General features: G+C 46.9%; 1 protein-coding gene across 4 annotated transcripts in view; it reads right to left on the bottom strand.

Moving 5' to 3' along the window:
• MIB2 (MIB E3 ubiquitin protein ligase 2) overlaps positions 1–16,585 on the bottom strand; it is a 38,017-nt gene that overhangs the window by 4,481 nt on the left and 16,951 nt on the right. For 2 of the 4 annotated variants that reach the window (XM_048326687.1, XM_048326688.1), the window contains exons 4-15: positions 14,047–14,153; positions 12,156–12,350; positions 10,757–10,899; positions 9,214–9,321; positions 8,024–8,128; positions 7,189–7,351; positions 6,109–6,242; positions 4,160–4,308; positions 3,346–3,502; positions 2,733–2,887; positions 2,058–2,184; positions 995–1,225 (exon numbers count right to left, since the gene is read on the bottom strand). In XM_048326687.1, coding sequence (XP_048182644.1) covers positions 995–1,225; positions 2,058–2,184; positions 2,733–2,887; positions 3,346–3,502; positions 4,160–4,308; positions 6,109–6,242; positions 7,189–7,351; positions 8,024–8,128; positions 9,214–9,321; positions 10,757–10,899; positions 12,156–12,350; positions 14,047–14,153 — 1,774 coding nt within the window. Of the gene's footprint in view, positions 1–994; positions 1,226–2,057; positions 2,185–2,732; positions 2,888–3,345; positions 3,503–4,159; positions 4,309–6,108; positions 6,243–7,188; positions 7,352–8,023; positions 8,129–9,213; positions 9,322–10,756; positions 10,900–12,155; positions 12,351–14,046; positions 14,154–14,464; positions 15,965–16,585 lie in introns of those variants that run through there. The other 2 variants (XM_048326690.1, XM_048326689.1) reach the window with 2 other exon arrangements.

The following is a 16,585-nucleotide window of genomic DNA, read 5'->3' as shown; positions in this document are numbered from 1 at the left end:
CTGGTGAGCAGCTGCTGCACAGGGCCCTAAATGACAGCTATTTAAAGAGCCAAATTTTGATGTGCATGATCCCAAATAATTTGAAGTCAAGTCACATATTCCACTGACTTAAAAGACCAGAGCATGTCAGCCAGGGCAAGTAAAATTAGATGTGAAGGAATCTACAGCATTTAGAGATGATGTTACTGTAAATAATACTGGGAATGACATGCACAGATCCCTCTTTAGGACTTCCTGCAGCCAGAACCTCAGACCTGCACTTGAGCCATCAGCTCCTGGTGGTTTGGTAAGGAGCAGGATGGAAGAGCAATGCACTGTGCTTTTCCAGACAGCTAAAAAGGAGGAATGGGTGGTTTCACTTACTCTGATAATTTCAAATTAAATAATAATAATAATAATAATAATTTAAAAATTTATGCTGGATTTTCCAGTGAATTAAATTATCCCCACACCTTTGGCCTATCCTGCAGTGATTTCTAGATCTTTATGTCCATGGATACAGAGCAGCACAGAGAAATCCAGTTCAGGCTTTGTAACAGCTTCCCCCTTCTCCTTCAGCCTGCTCCATCCCCCCTCTCCCCTCGCTGTACATCTGCAGATAACTGGGGTGTCTGTGGTCAGCTCTCCTCATATTTTCCATGCCATCAGACAGAAATGAATTGCTGTGGTTCTGGGGCATGAATTAAACCCAGGAGTCTCTTGGCTCTGCAGCTGAATTCATGACCTTTCTCATGTCAGGAAAGAAGTGCACAATGCTCATAAAAATATCAGAGACAGCTCTGAATTGCTGTCTGACTATGTCAACTTTCATGCTATAAATTCAGGAGGATCTATTCCTGCTTTCCCACAAGCAAGGTTTGTTTCCATGCTCCCCATCTGGACCGACTTCGGAGTTTCCCTACCTTCCTTCAACCCCTAGACCCCACAACCCGCTGCTGTTGTACCATGGAACATTTCCCTGCCCCTTGGTGCTGGAATTCTGCTCCCAGCTCACCTTGGAAAGGAGGGAGGCCCCCATGTCCCCCTCCCGCTTCTCCATGGCGAGGGCCATGAGCTGCTGGCGCTCCAGGGCGATGTGCATGGCCGTGTCCCCGTCCTCATCCTCAGCATTGACGTCGCTGCCCTGGCTCACCAGCAGCTGCACCATCCCCACGTGGCCCTGGATCACAGCCAGGTGCAGCGGGCTCTGGTTCCTGTTGTTCTTCAGGTTGACGTCGCAGCGACCCTGGAAAAGCAGGAATTGCACCAGAGGGAGTTGTGGCTGCTGAGCGTGGCTGGAGAACTGGGAGTGTGATGCCTTTTCCTGGTCTTAAGATCAAGAGTCGTACCTTGGTATTTATTTTACCTTGGTATTTATTTTACCTCGGTATTTATTTTAAGGATCCTTAGGTGCACACATCCAGGTCATGTGCATCGAGATGCACCCTGCCTGAGTATCCCCAAAGATCGGGTATATCATTACAGGTGTTACTAATTAGCAGATCTATCAAGGATTCCCCAATGAGAGGCTCAAGTGAGCTCCCCTCCCCAAGGAGCCTTCCCCTGGATGGTTCTATCTTGGTTTACAGAATGTGTTCTGGAGAGCACCTTGGGCTCTGGGGCACACTGATCCCTGGCTATGAAGCTTCTAAAATGTTGAGTCTCTTAGCTTGACAAACAAGTCCAAGAATGTAGGCAAAAAGCACTAGGAATACAGGAGTTGTAAAAAGGGGTAACAGGGGTATAAAAGAAAAGGCAAAAAATCTTCATGGCATCAAGTGTGGGGCCTGGGAGGGCCCAAATTCCACTTTATCTTCACTGAACATTCCAGTTCCAACCCGCTTTGTTCTGAGCCAAGACACTTTTCTCCTCCCTGCCAGTGCCAAAGGAGAATCCCCCCCAGGAATGCCAAGCCCTGCTCTTCAGCCTGGCAAACAGTGCCAGCTCTTCAAAGGGACAGGGACATCCCTGTGGGTCTCAGTGTTAACTCAGGAGTGGTTGGGAAATGTGGGGCTTGGGAGTGAGACAAATGGGAGTGGGACAGGTTTTCTTGATGGTGGATTTGGGTCATTTCTTACCTCTTTGATGAGAATTTCAGCCACTTCCATGTGGTTATTGAGAGCAGCGAGGTGCAGGGCAGTGAATCCATCTTCCTTTTTGGAGTCCACCAGCTGCCGAGCCCTGGCCAGAATCTTCTTTATGGCCCTGCAGAGTTGGAGAGGTTAACAGAGATGGAAGAATTAATTTGTGCCTCTCCTGCCCAGGAGTTATCAATGTCCATGTTTTACCAGGCAGCACCACGAGCTGACAGCAGCAATGAAGAGCAGTCCCTCAAACTCACAAACGGAATTACAAGAATAGAACAAAAGCCCTCAGTTATCACTTCATAAAGTAGGGTAAAGCCACATTGCTTTGAAAATAATGAGCAGATTTATCCTTGGAAGAGTTCCAGAGGCTCTCAGTCTTTACTAAGACCTTCTCCTGTCCTTCCAAGTGTGAACTCAAACACCTGAGACTGTCCAGAAACAGAGAGATTTCCTAGCCTAGGGAAGCATGAGAAAGATGGGACGGGGAAAGCAGGCAGAAGTTTCCTGTGAAGGCCTGAAGGAGGTCAACAGCCCTACCCAGCCATATCCAAACGCAAGAAATGTGTAACTAACTACCCAGAACCACACCTGCCACCTTCTTAGACAGCCAGCACAAATTAACATCTGCAAAAGGCATAAAAATTGGGGAAAAAAAAGGTCACTTACAGCTTGTTGCCTTTCAGAGCAGAATAGTGGAGCAGGTTGAAGCCTTGACAGTTCTGGACAGTGAAATCTATGTTGGGAACTTCAGTGAGAATCTCAATCACGACTTTGTAGTCCAGAGTGATAGCATAATGCAGGGGGGTGTCTCCCTGGGAATCCTACACATGGAGACCCAAGCAAACACAGGTTACCAACCTCAGAAACTCCAAGGAAACCCCCCGTGAGCTGCTGAAAGTCCTGACCAGCTTTGAGGGACTGACCCAGCACAGAACAGCCCCACCACCACACTAACACACCCTAAAAATGGGCTGGGCCCAAGTCACCATCACTGCCATCCTTAAAAATCTTATTGCTGGGAACAACAACACAGGAACAGCAGGTCAGCTTTCCCTGGAAGCCTGAATCCAGCAGAAAATGCTGATGTGATGAAGAAGGGGCAGACCCAAACCTGGAATTTCAGGGTACTGAAATCCAGGAATATTTCCCATGCATTTTAAAGCACGACTTTCCAATTCTACAAAGCTACAAATGGTGTGAGACATAAAGCAGCACCTCCCCACCTCAAAAAAAACCCCAAACACCTCCCTACCCTAAATCCCTGAAATCCCGAACTTACTGGGAGGTTGACATCACAGTTGAGCTCACAGAGGGCCCTCACCACCTCGGTGAATCCCTGGCTGACAGCGACGTACAGGGCTGTGCACTTGGCATGGTTCAGCAGGTCTGCACTGGCTCCTTTAGCCAGGAGCACACGGGCAACCTCAGCTTGGTTTCTGGTTTACAAGCAAGGACAAAACCAGATTAGAGTCAATCCTGTGCACACAGTAAATTCTTCCCTCTTGCAAAGCAACAGAACTCAGGTTTTGTATCCTCTCAGCCTCACCCCACTTCTCTTAGTGTTAAAAAAACTCCCACATGCAACAAAACCTTCCTAATTTGTGCTCTCTGCTCTAAAACAACAGGAATTCTCATTCTTATTGATGAATTCTTCCCTGGTAACTGATGATAGAATTCAAAATCTCATCTTGCTCTGGAAAACGCACAAACTTACAGAACCCAACCAAACAAATTGATCTCAATCCACCAAACCACCTCCCTCATCCCCTTGGAAAGAGTTTAATGACTGAAACTTCCTTATCACTTTCTTCTTCTGATTCCCTCTGAAAACTCCTAGCATGGAAACTGAACTAGCTGTGGAGGATGAGAAATCCCTGTGCTAAGAAATCCTGTGCTAGATAGAAATCCTTCTGGAAAGAAGGATGCTGTTGTAGAGAAAGAAATGCTCCTGTGGGCTGAAACTCCAAGGCCAATTCCCAACATCAAAACCAGAGGAAAAGCCTCCACCAGCCACACATCCTTGACACAGAGTGTCCATTTCTATCCAGGATGGAAGTTTTCCATCAGGGATAGCAGGAGGGGAGGTGTCCTACCCAAAGGCTGCGTAGTGCAGCGCCGTGTCCCCCTCGTCGTCCCGCAGGTTGACGTTGGCGTGCGCCTGCAGCAGGGTCTTCACCACCTCCAGGTGCCCCTGGTAAGAGGCAATTTGCAGGGCAGTCCTGCCCTGGTTCTTGGCATCGACCTTTGGGAAGGGCAGAGACACAGAAAATAAGGGATGACCTTGTCCTGTGCCGGGAGAAGGGTGGGAACTGCCCAGAAATCCCACAAAGTCCGTGCCCTGCTGGCTCCTCTCCCTGGCCAGCAGCTCCCAGCTGACCTTGTCCCAAAACATTTTGGAAGGGGAAGGGGACAGCACGTTTAGTGAAGAGGGGAGAAGTGAGAGAACAGAGCTGGAAGCCAGAGCTGTGATTGCACAGCCCTGCTGCCAAATCGCTCTGTGCCTGCGAGCACAACACGCCTTGATATCCCTGCCAACAATTCCCTTCCCGAGAGGGAAATGTGTGAGGAAATCAAATTAGCTTTGCATAAGGCCTTGGAGGTGCCAAGCCCCCACTGTGCTGTGCTGCTGCAGGTACTTCAGTGGGTGCAGTGGCTGCAGGGGAGATCTCAGTGCTCGAGTGCTGCAGTGAGAGTTCTGGAGAATTAAAGGCACTGAAGAACAAGAGGCAAGAGGGAACAAAAAGGCAAAGTAGCTACTGAAACCAGTGGGAGGCTAAGGAGAGGAGAAGGAGGCACAAAACCTCAGCAGACTGGCAAGGAGAACAAGTTAATAATCACGGTTTTTTCCCTGCAGCTGATTTTATGCAGCAGTCAGAGCAGGAAGGGCAGCACTTTCCTGGATAGGCACAAAATGATGGGCGAGTCCTTTGGGCAAAGAGGAATTAGAGGTCACTGCTGTTCTTCCATCTAGACAAGGCAGACAGTGCTGATAAGCTGGAAAAACCCTGCCAAGCAATTCCAACCTGCTCTAGTGAACCTCAAATCCAGCCTGCTCTCTGTAAGACTCCAACAGAAATAGCTGATTTATTAATATAAATATTGGAGTAGAAATAGAAGTCTAATAAAAACAACTGATCATATCATGGATTCTTACTCTTGGGACTTTCCTGTCTGGGATCAATTTGAGAATTGCAGTTATTTGTGTCTCCTTCCCATCCCCAGAATCCCCATTAAGTTTATAAATAAAGAACTACAATAAATACCAGACAAATAACCACTAAATCAGCTTCACAGGGGTTCCTTCAGAGCTGATCCTGCTTTTCCTGGGTCGCAGCTCCTCCTGCCAGCCCCACAGACACAGCCCCAACAAAACCTCTTTTTGTTACCAGTGGTTTCCAAGGACACACTGCTGAAAGACTTTGGTGGTTCTTTTTTCCCCCTGTTCCTAAACCCTGAGCCCCTCCCTGAAGGAGGTTTCAGGAGATGTGATGCTGACAGTTTGGCACTCTGCAGGCACAGAAATTGTCCAGCAACAAGTCCAGCCCAGTTCCCTGCTCCAGTCAGACATGAGATAAGACACTGCACAGATCTGGGCAGCTTTTCTCCCTCCTGATTCCAACAATGTGATTTTATAAGGTCCTCTAAGGACAGGCACAGCCAGACACAATCCCTGGCTTCCTTTTCCAGCAGATCCTCTGATATCTGCTCCTGTTTTCATATAGATAAATCCCTCTCCCCCTCATTCTACAGCTGCAGTGGCCATACAGGAAACCTGGGAAAAGCCAGCTTGGGAAAGGTGCTGTAAGGACTTTAGTTCAGATTTAATGCCACAAACTAGAGGCACCAAATATGCACATTTAACTTGTGAATTTAATCCTAAATTGCCACAAAATAATATTCCAACTGATAGGAGATATCACTGAGCCTGAAAAATATCTTATTTTTCTCACATCCTTTTCCCTGCTCGACTACAAAATTTTATGACAGTGTTTTAAAGAGTAGAAACAAAGGAAAAAGAACCATTTTTGTCTTCCAAACTTGCCTTGTCTGGGTATTTCTGGAGGAGCTCCCGGACTTTGGCTGCGTTGTTGAGGGCTGCACAAATGACCAGGCACCCTGCGTGCTCCGACTCCGTCCTCTGGGACAGTAGCTTCTCCAGGACAGTCACCAAAGTACCTGAAAAAGAGACAAAAATGGACCTGTCACCACACAATTCTCAGTGTTTGAGGGGACAGAGTTGTCACAGCTCCCCAGGCAGAGCAAAGTGAAAAATTTTGCAAGTTCTCCCTCAAGTTTGCAAGTCTGACTTGAGGAAACAGTCCAAGATCCATCTACATCAGGAAAACAAAAAAATCCTGGCAAGTCTGTCCTCTCTCCCACATGATCCTGACATCCAGAGGAAATCAGGACGGTCAGGCCACAAAAAAAATGTATGAGCAGATGTGCAAAGCACCCAAAAAATCCACTCCATGCACCATGTGATCCCAAACTCGATTTCAGGGCGGATTAGGCAAAATAATTGTTGATTTCACAACAGTTCCATGCAAGGACCTGGGAATATTTCACAAGCCCTCAAGAATCAGTGTCCTTGTAGAGGAAACAGGATGGAACAGGGAACTGGGACAGGACAAGGAAGAGGCAAATACTGAACCTAGGGCAGTGCTGTGGTTAGCAATTCTGAGTCCTAAATTCTGTATTTTCCTGTTAAGACCAGCACTTCCCAGTCTTAAATGCTGTGTTTTCCTGTCAAGGCCAGCTTTCCTTGCCCAGTAAGGCAGAGCTGGGCTTTATTCCGTATTTTCCCATTAATCCCAGCATTTCCCAGTCCTAAATTCTCTATTTTCGTGCTAAGGCCAGCTTTGCTTCCCCAGTGGGGCACAGCTGGGCTTTATTCTATATTTTCCTGTTAAGGCCAGCATTTCAAAATCCTAAATTCTGCATTTTCCCATTAATCCCAGCATTTCCCAGTCCTAAACCCTGCATTTTCCTAAGCTTTGTCTGCCCAGTAAGGCACAGCTGGACTTTAGTTCTCCAGGCAGGGAAGAACATCTGGATTTTAGCACCCTCCAAAGAGCTGGATCCAAGAGCTGCCAGCCCCTGGGGGACCAGACTTGTCCCTCACTTTTGGATTCCTTGGCACTCTCTGTGGTCATCAGGTTGGCCTCCTCCTCCCTCTGGTAGGCTGTCAGGCAGGCAGGGTTGAAGGTCCAGGACTGTCCCCCCACTGACACTCGCAGATCTCCATCCCCATAGACCTTGATCACCTTCCCAATGTGCCCCAGGGTCTGCAAAGAAAAAAAAAAAGGATTTTCTTTTTTCTCCCCCCCCCCAAAACTGCAGTTCCCAGACCCAAAGCCAAGGTTTTGGGGTTTGTTTTTATTTTCGCAAAGCTGCAGCTCCCGCTGTGTGAAAAGAAGCACTGGACAAGTGACACACTCGCAGACAGCTCCCACTTCGAGGACACCAGAGGGTTCTCACCAGTTTCTCTCTCACTGGTTTGGCATGGCAGGGTTTTCCCAGACACATGGAAACGGCTGGGGAGGGAGGTGCTGATAAGAACTGATCAAACTGGGACTAGGGATGGTTTCCTCTGGGCTTTAGCTGCTCCTGGAGGACACCTGTATCCCACTTGTTAGCCATACTGGGCTGATCAGACCATTTTTGCACTTCCCTGCCTCATTCCAGAGACTCAGGGAGAGCATAAGAGGATTTTGCTTATGGAAACCTCTCATGTGAGTTGGTGGCAGCCAAATCCTTTTTGAGGGATTCCCCCTTTTCCCGTTTGGGTGCCGTGGACACGACGGCGTCACCGAGAGCCACCAGCACCAGGGGCTGGGCAGGGACTTCCCAGCAGGAATTCTGGGGGGGGATACAAGCCCATCTCTAAGTGCTCAGGGCTTGGGGGAAGCTCAGGAGGTTACTGGACTGTCCTGGAACTGGAACTGGCGCGCACTCACAGGTGCCATCTCATCTGTCCACTCCCCATGACCAGGTTGGAACCGCTTCACTGTTTCCATATCATCTATCACCCGGACCACATCACCAACCCAAAAGGTGTTGAGCTACAAGAAAAAGAAAGTCATAAGCTTTTGGGGGATGAAGCTACACACACACACACACACACAGAGAAAAAAATAATACTGATCAGCCCCTCCACCCCACTCCCAAAACCCCAACAAACAAGACACCCACTGAGTCAAAAAACAGCATTGCAAAACATAAATGCAGTTAGCAAGAAAGCTGTAACCACTGAGCTGCAAAATAAACACAGACCAATTCTTTTAAGCCAAGTGCACATTTAAGTAGGGAAATAATTTGGAACAGGCAGTTCCCTCACTTCTTTTCCTCCAAATTGTTTGTAATTAATACCAGATAAAGTACAGAAGTTTTCTTGGTCCATCTCCTCGCTACACCTGGCTCGGCACTGCAGATTTTAATTCACTCTAATAAGGAAGTTAAATCTGTTTGTTATTTAAAACAGAAAAGGGAAACCAGGGTTTATCTGTGCTGGTAATTTGCCAGCTGCTCCCTCTGCTCACTGAGCTGGGAGGGGAGCAGTGTCAAAACACACTTTTCAGAGCAGACTAATTTTGTGCAAAACAGTCTGACACTGCATTTTCCACTGGTATTGGGAGTTTTTAGCATTGTGACCTTGCTCAGGTCAGAATTTTATGGTCTTTCAGCAGCTTCTTCTGTACCTAATTATCTCTTTTTCTAATCATCCACATTTCAAAGTCCTCAAACCTCTGGGGAAGGCCAGAGCTGTGAGCTTTGGAAATGCAGCCACAAAATGAGAAGGGCTGGATGAAAGATTCAGAAGAAATCAGAGAGAAGCGAGACAAAGATGCAAAAAAGAACAACGTGGAAACACAAAGCAGAGAAGAACAAAAAAAAATCAAAGGGAAATTATGTGGGAGAAGGTTCATCACAAGGGAAAGGCAGCTGCAGAAGGATGAGGTACTGGAAGCTGAAATTAAGAAACGGAGGTTACCTTAAGGACTTAGAAATGCAAAAAGTTCATAAAATAGGACAACCGTGTTTATAACAGCACGGTGTTCCTTCAGCACCTGCTGGTGACACTCTGAGCCCTAACCCAGCAGGTTCAGTGACCTCCCTGCAGCATTCCCAGGCCAGGCCCAGCACCTACCTTGGTCAGGGCTCCAGGATGGAAAGTCCAGCGGGTCTCACTGTTGAACTGGACCCTCACGTCCCCTCTGTCTGTGATCCTGTGCACGGTCCCTGTCTGGCCAATGAACTTTGGATAGGAGGGGAAAAACAAAGAAAAAGCAAAAAAAGGAGGGAAAAGCCCCTAAATAAATCATGTTGCTTAATAGTGGGGAAAGAAGGCATCCAAGGCATAGGTGGCTAAATCACCCAGCATTTCCCATCCACAGTGCTCCCAAACCTGCTCTACATGAGATGCAACCATTGTTTTTCTACAAAAGGAGGGGAAAGGCTCCTCTAAAAGCTCCTCTGAAGGAGCAGCGTATTGGGGGAGGAGGGGGATAGGAATACAAAGTGCAAAAATGCTTGAAAACGTGGCACAAATGGTCCTCCTTCCAAATGACAGAGGTGGGCAGGGATTCCAACATTGTTCTGCGTTATAAAATACCAGCAAGGCACAGTCTGGGAGGGGAAAAGGGGCATGGTACAGAAAACAAAATAAAACGGTGTGGTGCAGGGTTCTAGGTCTGCTGTTCTGGCAGGTTCTGAGCAGCTCATGGTTTATAAAGATGTAAAAAATGCCAGTTTCTGAGGTGACAGGAGGTTCCTGTTTCTCTGCTATCATCCCTCTCTACCCCTGCATTCCCCAACAACAGGAATTCAGGAGCACAGAGGTTTAACAACCAACAACAGACACAGCAACACCCAAAAACTACAGCTTTGGGGCTGTACTCCTTAGCTGGAATAAAAGAATCCATGGCTCCACTGGTAGCCTTGTTGAAGTTCATCAGAGAATACCAAGTCCCTGCCTGCCAGGCTGAAAAAAAAACCCCAAAAAAGAGGCTGAGGCTCAGTTAGGAAATTTCCAGTTTAAAACTGAAATGGCAGAGTTTGCCTTGACATTTTAAAGCCTGATTTCAAAAAGTCTGCTCACCTGTAGGGCAGGTTGGGCCAGGATATGTATTTAACCTATCTTTTATAGTTTTATAGCATTTATTCATGCTATTCTACAGTAATAGGTGCTATTTCTAGCTTTATTTCCTCCACTCTCTGGGGTTTTTAGGACAACAGGTGACAGCAGACTGATGGCTCTTCAATTTAAAGGGAAGACTAAGCTTCAAAAATACCATATGGGCTGAGAAATTCTTAGCCCTGGTCAGGGACAGAGCCTAGTGCTGACAAAACACATAACTTTCATTACCAGTAATGCACAGCACAAAAGAAGCCAAACAAGGAATGGATCCAGAACTCCAAAGAAAAGATCCGTGGCTCATTTAAAAACAAACAAACCAGCCATTATTATCTTTTTTTTTTTTCTTCCAAGACTTTTGCAGGGATCCACAAGGCCACTCTCATCCCAACAGAGCCTAAAAATAACTCTGACTCCAGTGTCCTATCACTAAAAATATCTGTATTTGTGATTCAGTCGACTTTAAGGTCACACAAAGATGTTCTACTAACTTTCTGGGCGGTGCAGAATGAGGGAGAGGCTGGAATTGTATCCAGGGGAGTATCCAGGGACATACCTCGGCCATTTTGGGATTCCAGCCTCCGTGGCCCTCCTGCATCTCGCGCAGGATGTCGATGTCCAGCAGGCACTTCACCTTGTCCCCGTGCTGGAAGGGATGCCTGTCTGTGCTCTCCTTCCTCTGCAGCTCGGCTGGTTTCCCTGGGGACAACAAGGACAGCACCCACAGGCATGCAGGGTGCAGTCACACACCTCAGCTTCGTTACAAGGGTTGAAAATTAACATTAATTGGGGCAGAATGGTGCAAACCCCTTTTCATGCCCTATACACTCTATAGGGCAGCACTATGCAGAGGAAGCAGTAGGATTTAACTCTAACTGGATACTAATATGAATTAAACAGAAGCAGCTCTAAGAAGGCACATTTTGTTCCTCTGCAGAGCGGGGAATGCCTCTCAGGCCCTGGCAGACACCAGGAGCTGTTCTTAGCAATCCACTCACCCACAACTGCTGTTCAGACACACCCACACAGCACCCAAACTTAGTTCTCCCCTCCCCAGGCAGCCACAGAACTCACTCTGAGGAGTGCCTTGCCCTCCTACCCTTCCCATGCAGCCATACCCCTGGAATTAAGCTCCTCATCCAACCCTCCCCTCCCCTCATGCTCTTGCCAAACTGCTCGGGGAGAGAAAAGTCTGAGAAAGACAAATAAAAGTCTGCCTGGAAAGTTTTATCTGAAAAGTCTGATAAAAACCCTGATTCTGCTGCTGCAAACACAAAACCAGACCACTCTGTTTTCCTTCAGGGGAGACAAAGATGGTCCCTGCACCTCACTAAAAAAACAACCCCACAACTAAATTACACCTGGGTAAAAAAAAAGCTTCAAGTCCAAAACCACAAGGAGTTTCCTTGGACTTAAGAGGAAAGGTGGATGGCAGCAAGTTGCCAATACAGACTTCACCTTTTCCCATCACTTTTTCTAATTTTTGGCTGTTCCGCTCTCCAAAGTCTCCCTTTGGTCACATTCCCCCCACTGAACACACTTTTGGCTCCACCAGGAAAGTGTTTGTTCTCTAAAAGCACAGTGAACAACAGCTTGTCTGAAGAATTAAAAGCTTTGGATGGACAAATTTGACCAAAGTGAGAAAAGCTGGATTCTCTGTAACAGAGTGGGAATTTCCTGCATTTCCAGCAGAAATTGTGTTCCTTGGGATACAACTGTGGGTAACTGACGGTTTTACCACCAAAAGGCCAAACTATTTCATCAACAACTCTGAGATCAAGCACCATGCTCACACACAAACCAAATTCTCTCAAATGATGCTTATTAACTGGGAACCTCAGAAAATCAGGAGGTGGTTTTATGTCTTCCACGCAAAATGGCTTCGGCGCCAAGGGCTGTGTGAATCACAACTTCTCAACACAGACTTCTCTCAGCAAAGGTTTGTCTCCACCCACCTAATTTTGGGAGATGCTCCTTGTAGTAGAAGCCCCCAGAAGCCTCCACGGTACATTTGAGGTCCACTTTTCCCTTGTGGCCCACCCTGTAAACGTTGGTGGTTCCATCTGCCCAGGTGACGCTGGCAACGCTGCGGCCGGTCTCCACATCCCAGCCCCGGATATCGACCACGCGGCCAGTCTTACCTTCACCCCCTGAGGGGAAAAGAAGTGAAAATCAGGAAAATTGGATCATGAGACAACTCACTTTGACCAATTAGGAGGGAATCTCTGTGTTAAGTTTGTAGAAACCCAGCAAGATGCTCATTTTGGAATGATTCTGTGGAGAATTCCTGGTGTGCAGGAGCATGGCCTAGTTAGGGAACACACACATGGTGTCATGGCACCACACTGTGGCAAGAAAAAAAACTCAGCAGTGCTGCAAAACCCACCCAGGATCTTTAAATCTCTCCCCAACACCAGCCAGGTGGAGAAACAGCAAATAAAATTTGTTTTCTTCAAATCCAGAACAGGAGGATGGATGTGTGGAGGTGAAGCTGGATGGGCACTGGGACGTGCTCTCATCCAAGAGACAACACTGAGCCTCATGAAGGCAGTCAGGGCTTGCAGGTTCCCAACCCCACTCTGCTGCCAAGTCACTCTGTGGTGCACTTGGGCAGGTCCCAACACTTCCCCAGGACTTCCCCAAACGGGGACAGCAACATCTGTCTCACTGAGGAACTTCTGATTGTCTGCAAGTCCTGCAATTTAACAGCTCAAAGGAGCTGAATTTCTCATCTAGCAGCTCATCTGAAAAGCACAATGCAAACATTGGGTTTTGGTGTCAGTTCTATCCATGACACGGCTGTGGATAGACACAGCTCCACCAAAACCATGCTCATGGGAGACCAGCTGAGGGCTGGATTTGGGGTTCTTCTCACTGCTCCTGCTCAGGGAGCTGCTTTCAGGTCACCACCACCAGAAGCAGCACAAGTCTCAGACATGTAAATGCTGCTCTGATCTCAAAAGGATGGATAAGCTGTATTGAGCATAAGCTGCTTTTGCTCTCAGACCCTGCAAGTATCCATGTACTCCACTGAACCCAGAGCTGCAATAAATGGCAGAGTCAACTTTGGAAACCTTTGAACTTCTGACTTAATTCTTAAGGGGCAAAAGGAGCTGTACACATCACAGTGTGTGTCCAGGCCTCTGGGACAAACGGGCAGGAAAGCTTCCTTAGCCCTGGAGCACCACACAGAAATGCTATCAGTGAAGTGGGGACAGGCATTACACCCCAAAAACAGCTTTAAAAAGGCTTTTTTGTCTCACTGCATTTTCAGCCTGAAGGTTTCAATTCCTACAGAAAGCAGCAACCACTCTCCAGGAACCACAGAGTCCTTCATCAGTGCACCATGTGAAACCCTCCTTATAGAGAATTTCTCCTCACTGTTCTCAAAAGTATCCAAACAAGGACATTCCACAGAATTCCAAAAGAAAATGGATACTGTACACAAAGTCAGATAAACCTTCCACTATCAATTAAAGCTTTTTCAGGAAAAGAGGGGTCTTTATTTTCTTGTAACATGGTGTGCATTTACAATTTTACACAAGAACTTCCAGGATGGTTCCCAGAGGTTTTCACATCTATGAAAAGAAAAGCAGCAAAACTTCCTTCCCACACCCTGAATGAAGGCACACATTTATGTCAGACATGTGACAAATAATACAAGAAAACAAGGTGTATTTAATGCTCTAAAGAACAGGAACCTGCATCACCTGACCAGCTCCCCTAGAAGCTGCTGCTTAGTACATGGATTTTCAACCAGCAATTTGCAAAAATAAAATATTATATATATATATCTTTTAAAAAATCAAATGGTGTTTTTTACAGGATATCCCAAAAGCAGCTTACCATCCTGGTTACCCCACTCCCAGTCAGGCCCACGGACCACTTTAGCCCCCTGGAAAGTCCCTTTTAATGTGATGCGAGTCAAATTCTGTCGAGGGCTCACTAGGACCCTGAAAAAACAGAATAAGAGAAAACAAATGAATTTGTTGTTGTTACAGACACTGATAAAGCTCTGTTCCAGCTGAGGGCTGTCACATGAGGACCATCCTTCACTTTAGGGCAGTGGACATTACTAGGGTGGCCCTGCATGGAGGCACTAATGGAGCTCAGCACATTCTGTAACCTGAAAAGCAGAGATTAGACCAGCAGTGCTGTGGCTGGACCATTCCCAGTCTGCCACAGACCTTCCCACCTGCCCTGCACCCCACATCCCCAGCACAGACCCCGCTCCAGCTGAAGGAAAAAGGAAAAAGGTACCTACGTGATAGTGAACAGGGGGTCTGATGTCCTGTTAAAGCAGCTCCCAATTCCCATAATGTCACAGCAGCCTCTCTGCTGGCTCTGTGTGTGCTGTCCCCAGGCTGGCACAAAGCCTTCTCATGAGTCACCAAGCCACCAAAACCCACGAGGACCTGCCTGGTTGCTCACCCAGGGTGCAATCCCCTTTTCTAGGTGACTGCAAAAGTGCCCCAATCCATGCCCGTGGAGCCTGACAGGCTCTTGGCAGCTCCCAGCCCAGACAGAGCAACCCAAGTTCAGCAGCTGTTCCCCAGGGCAAGGGGAGGGGAAGCTTCTCGGGGGTAGGGCTGACCTCAGAACACTGTAATTATTTCCCATCTAATACCTCCAGAGGGAAGGTGGAGACTGAGGAGGATAAAAAGCTTATGCTTGAACTTACTGTTTACTTATCCACCAAATGCTTAAGTCTTTTACCTTTCTTAACCTGCTAACAGAGCTCCCACCTGTGGTTTACAACCCCACGTGTTTAAAAAGAGGGAGAGATTATTTATGCCTTGCTCTTATGATCACTGAATGTTCATTACCCAGACTGGAGCTCAAAAGGAGGAAGATGAAGGCCCTGTATTTGGATGGCTGAGATTTTGTCTGGTTTAAGCACTATCAAGGCTGGATATTGTTATGAAAGAAGATAATGACAGTGGAGGGAAAAGCTCAGCTAAAAAGAGACACTGATCAGCATTCATTTTATTGCACTGTGTCAGGCACTACAGACTGGCTTCAAAAACCAGCATGGATTTGGGTACAGCCTCTGAAAGAGCTTAGATGTTCTCACTGTATTTTGTTCAATGCTTTTCTAATAATTTATCAAAGACGTGTTAGCCAAGCCCTGAGACAAAGTGATAAAAATACACTTCTCTCCTATAAACCCTTCTCTCACAAGGGATGGGATTCAATGCAAAGATTCTTAGTGATAGTAAAATAAAGCCCTGAGTTAAGCTTAAGATGTTTAAATAGCAAAATATCCACCACTCATTCTATTCTTGGAATAAGTTCCCTTTTTGGATACTCACACAACAGTAGTCATTCCCCAGCTCAACATTCTCACATTATTAACCTGCCACTTCCTCTGAAATTTGTGGTTGGGGACCAAAAAAACAAAGCTGAGCAGTTCAGAAAGCTGAGCTTGCTTAAAGCAGGGAAATGTAAAGAAATTCCATCTCCTGTCCTGCTGAAATACTGGGGGCCACCCACCAGAACTGTCCTCGTTCCCCAGCCTCACCAAAATTCTGACCCTGCTTTAAACCACTGCTGACCAGCACCCCCAAAGAGTGATGCAAGCACCAGATGTCCTGAGCCAATGATTCTTATAAAGGTTTTAATCTAACTCAAAATGTTTTGCTCCAAATACTGGCTAACAACCAAAGTTACTCAGAGTGCTGCAAAAATACCCCCGGGATAAATTTAATCACTGTGATACTGCCTTTAATAACAACGTTAATTATGACAGCACAAGTCTGCAGCCGTTTCTGCCCTACAAATTCCAAGGATATTAAATTACTGTCGAGCCCAGAAAGCACTTGGGAGCATGCTGGGAACCACTCCCTGGGGATGTGGCTTCTCTGAGGTGCTTATTTGGCTTCTGACATCCTTGAGAACTCTGCTCCAGCATCTGGAACAGCAGCATCACCCCTGCTTTAGAGAGAGGGATGGGAGATGCAAATCAACTGATCTGGAGAAATTTACACAAAAACTACTTTTAACTTGCAGCAGCAAGTCAGAGCTCCTTCACACCAGGCCTGGTTGATGTTTTGTGAGATTTTTCTGCTGCAGAAAGTTCTCATCTAAAGAAATAAACACAATGAAGGGGACTGGGAAGTACAAGGGATGGTCACCCTGTAAGGTGGCAGGCCATAAATATCACAGTAATCCCTTCAGAAAGGCACAGCTCTAAACCAGAGTTTCAACTTGTGGGAGACACAAACCCACATCCCTCCCAGGACACACAAAGATCCACCTCCAGAAAAGCCAACACGAAAACCCTGCAGGAACTACAGGTAAAACTGACCTCAATGCAAGAAATCCCAGTTTTTCTAATCCCCCCCAGCAAAGCTTTTCCTGAAGCACTTCCAGCAAAGGATAAAGG

Source organism: Corvus hawaiiensis, chromosome 22 (genome assembly GCF_020740725.1).
Source record: "Corvus hawaiiensis isolate bCorHaw1 chromosome 22, bCorHaw1.pri.cur, whole genome shotgun sequence".
NCBI classification, from domain to species: domain Eukaryota; kingdom Metazoa; phylum Chordata; class Aves; order Passeriformes; family Corvidae; genus Corvus; species Corvus hawaiiensis.
Note: the sequence above shows the minus strand (reverse complement) of the source record. Positions and strands in the feature narration are given on the sequence as shown.